Here is a 2,956-nt window from a genome sequence, read left to right as displayed (position 1 = left end):
GGATCCTCAGGGGAGAGATGAGAACCGATGTTTCTATTGCTGGGCAGACACTGAGCAGAAGTGACCAGGCCCCCAGAGGCCATGTTCCTCGTGTGCAGGTGCAGGGACGAGGGCAAGGCTAGAGCTGGCAGTCTTCGATGACCTGCCTGTGCGCCCAGGTGGCTGGATCAAGAGGGGCTGAGGACTCAAGGGAAGGTGCCAGGGTGGGGCAGAGACGGAACTTCCTCTCAGACAGGCAAGCGGCACCTGTTGCCACAGATGGAATTAGAAAGGAGGCTGGAATGTGAGATTTATTGTCTCCAAACCACCGGCCCAGCCTGTTTTGATGGTCCCCCGCCCCACGGACAGGATAAAGGGTTTGTCCTCCTGGGGTTGTGGGAGATGCTGGAGCCGAGCATGATGCGGGGCCACATGGTGGGTGCCTGGGCGCTGCTGGGCCTGCTCCTGGTCTGTCTTCATCTTCCAGGTATGGAGACTACACTGGACAGAGGGGCAGGAGGCTGTGGGGTGCTCAGGGGCATCAGAATTAAGGGCAGGGATGCAGCCACATATGGGTCCCGGAGGAGCTAAGAGCTGGGAGTCGGGAAGGCTCGGGAACCTGGGAATGTATGAAGGGAGAGTATTGGGATCTAACCCTCGGGCTCACCGAATGCTCTGTCTTCTCTTCTCTCAGGTCTCTTTGCCCGGAGCATCAGTGCAGTGGGGGAGGAAGTCCCCCGAGCCTTGCCGGGGCTTGGATCCCCTTCCTTGGCCAGGCCCCCCAACTCTGAACATGCCCAACCCAAGCCGGAGGCTGGGTCGAATGGCCTAGCCAGGGACCCTCTGAAGCCCCAGACGTCTCCATTGGATGGGACCCAGCCTGCAGGAGGTCCTTGGGTGCAGAATTTGCCCTTTTCGGGGGTGCTTCCCTCTCTGGACTCTTGGCCGCCTGAGGAGGATTGGCCAGTGATCGCTGCTGCGGCCGAGGACCAGGCTGGGGACGTGCCGCCGGCGGAAGGACTACCTTATCTCACTAATGCTGCTGCCCTCCCTCTGGGCAGCCATCCTCTGCCTGAAGGCTCTTCTGCACCATCTGCAGGGACCTCCCTGGATTCATCTCTCGTTCCTCGGGAACCAGAAAATAGGCGTCTACGCTGCTTTCTCCCCCCGGGAGCGCAGGGAGGGATCTCTGCCCAGCGCCCACCCTGGTCTCTTATCAACAGGATCCTTCACCCGAGTCTTCCCGGTCATCCCTGGGGGACCCTGAATCCTGGTGTGTCCTGGGGAGGTGGGCGTCTTGGAACTGGCTGGGGTACAAGGCCCATGCCACCATTCCAAGCAGGAAACTGGGGCATCACTAATCAATACCCAGGTACTAGCTGGGGGAGTATCAATCGGTATCCTGTTGGAAGCTGGGGGAATAATAATCAATATCCAGGAGGCAGCTGGGGGAGCATTCATCAGAGTCCAGGGGCCACCGGGGGAAATACTCATCTACCCTCAGGTGCCCATAACCGCCTTCCTCCCAGAATTCTTCGGCCTCCTGGCTCTTTTTGGGACATTCCAGCTAACTCCCCCAATTCTCAAGACCCTGGGGTACAGTGGGGTTAGGAGTGTGACAGGGCCGGCCTCTACGTTAGACCTCAGAGAGTGACCTGAGATCGATTCAGCCTGTCCCTAGTATTGCCCCCACTTCTCACTGCTTACCCTGCCCGCTGTGCTGCCCAGCAATAAAACTCAAGCGCTGATGGAATTTGTCCCTCTCCTGTCTTTGGGTCCCGCTATCAAGTGACTGGGCTCTGTCCCGGCCAGCCATTCTCTCTCTGGCTCCCTCCAGGCACTCCCCTGTTGCCCAGCCTTGGCAGAAGATCAAAGCCCAGGTGTTTGAGGGTGGAGGCCCAGGCCCCCTCCTGGCCAGCTGGGAAAGCTGATTCCAGAATTGTCCTGGACCCTGAAAAAGGGAGGCAGGGCTCATTGAGATGGTTCCTGTGGCCCGGAAGAGGGGCGAGTCTCGGGAGTTGGCCTCGGGGCCAGGGGAGGACTGACCACCTCTCCTTTTCTAGAGAGTCTGAGAGCCGTTTTGTGGGCACTGACCTTTGACTCTGGACAGGCAGCTTGTGGGCAGCACCACTCCCCCTCGCACACATCACTCAGTGCATTGTGCCTCGTCTGGCTGCGCAAACAGCAGGCCTCAAAAGGAAGAAAAGGGCGCGGGGTGGGGGGAGGAACTCGTTGGCATCGACACCCCAGTTCTTATTTGATGTTTTTCTTCTCCACGGGTGACTTACTACCCTGCTGGGGTCACACTGCGGCCTCTCAGCCTCTTGGCTTTTCCCAGCGCCTTGGCAGTTGGAGGGAGCTTCGGAGCAGGGCTGCCTGAAGCGAGGATGGTGGGCGGAGGCTGGAGGCGATGAGGCTTCCAGGAGGGAGTACCTACTTCCTTCTCAAGGGTTCTGGTGAGGGCACCCTCCTCATAGCCTATGGAATGTTCCAGAGCCCAAGAATTGGGCCTTTGGGTGTGGGGGAGCGGGATGAGGCAACAGGAGGATAAACATCGGGACTGGAGATGTTCCCAGAACATTCTCCTCTAGCCCCCCACATCCCCATCAGCCCCCGTTCTCCCCTCGGCTCGCCCTTTCCCCCCATCCAGGGTCCTGGGACCCCTTGGTCCTCCGGCCTCCGGCTCTCCTGTTCTCAGAAGCCCACGCCCCTCTCCCAGTACTGGCCGCGCAGCTCCGGCTCTGACTGGTGGCTCCCTGTCTGTTGCTGCTGCTGTTAGCTGCCGTCCACTCCTCGTGCTCGCAGGCAACCGTTGGCCAGTCCGGCACCGGCTTCCCTGTTGCCCAGGGCCATTCTTGCGGCCACCCTGGAAATGGAGTGCTCTCCAGCCAGAGGGCTCGTCTGCCGTCGCTACCTAACTGTGTTCTATTGTGGTGGTCCCGAAGCTTTACTGACCATAAAGGTAGTCTATGTCATT

The 2,956-nt window shown here is 59.6% G+C and overlaps 1 protein-coding gene across 1 annotated transcript; it reads left to right on the top strand.

Annotated features, from left to right (window-relative positions):
• The first annotated feature begins 399 nt into the window (after positions 1-399).
• Positions 400-2,724, top strand: CUNH6orf15 (chromosome unknown C6orf15 homolog). The gene is made up of 3 exons (XM_045292260.1): positions 400-466; positions 674-1,585; positions 2,630-2,724. The coding sequence occupies exons 1-3, from the start codon at positions 400-402 to the stop codon at positions 2,722-2,724; spliced, it is 1,074 nt and encodes a 357-aa protein (XP_045148195.1).
• The last annotated feature ends 232 nt before the right edge of the window (positions 2,725-2,956 follow it).

Source organism: Echinops telfairi, unplaced genomic scaffold (genome assembly GCF_000313985.2).
Source record: "Echinops telfairi isolate 266 unplaced genomic scaffold, ASM31398v2 ScPeMD7_655;HRSCAF=1070, whole genome shotgun sequence".
Taxonomy (NCBI): domain Eukaryota; kingdom Metazoa; phylum Chordata; class Mammalia; order Afrosoricida; family Tenrecidae; genus Echinops; species Echinops telfairi.
This window is presented reverse-complemented; position numbering and strand designations above follow the sequence as displayed.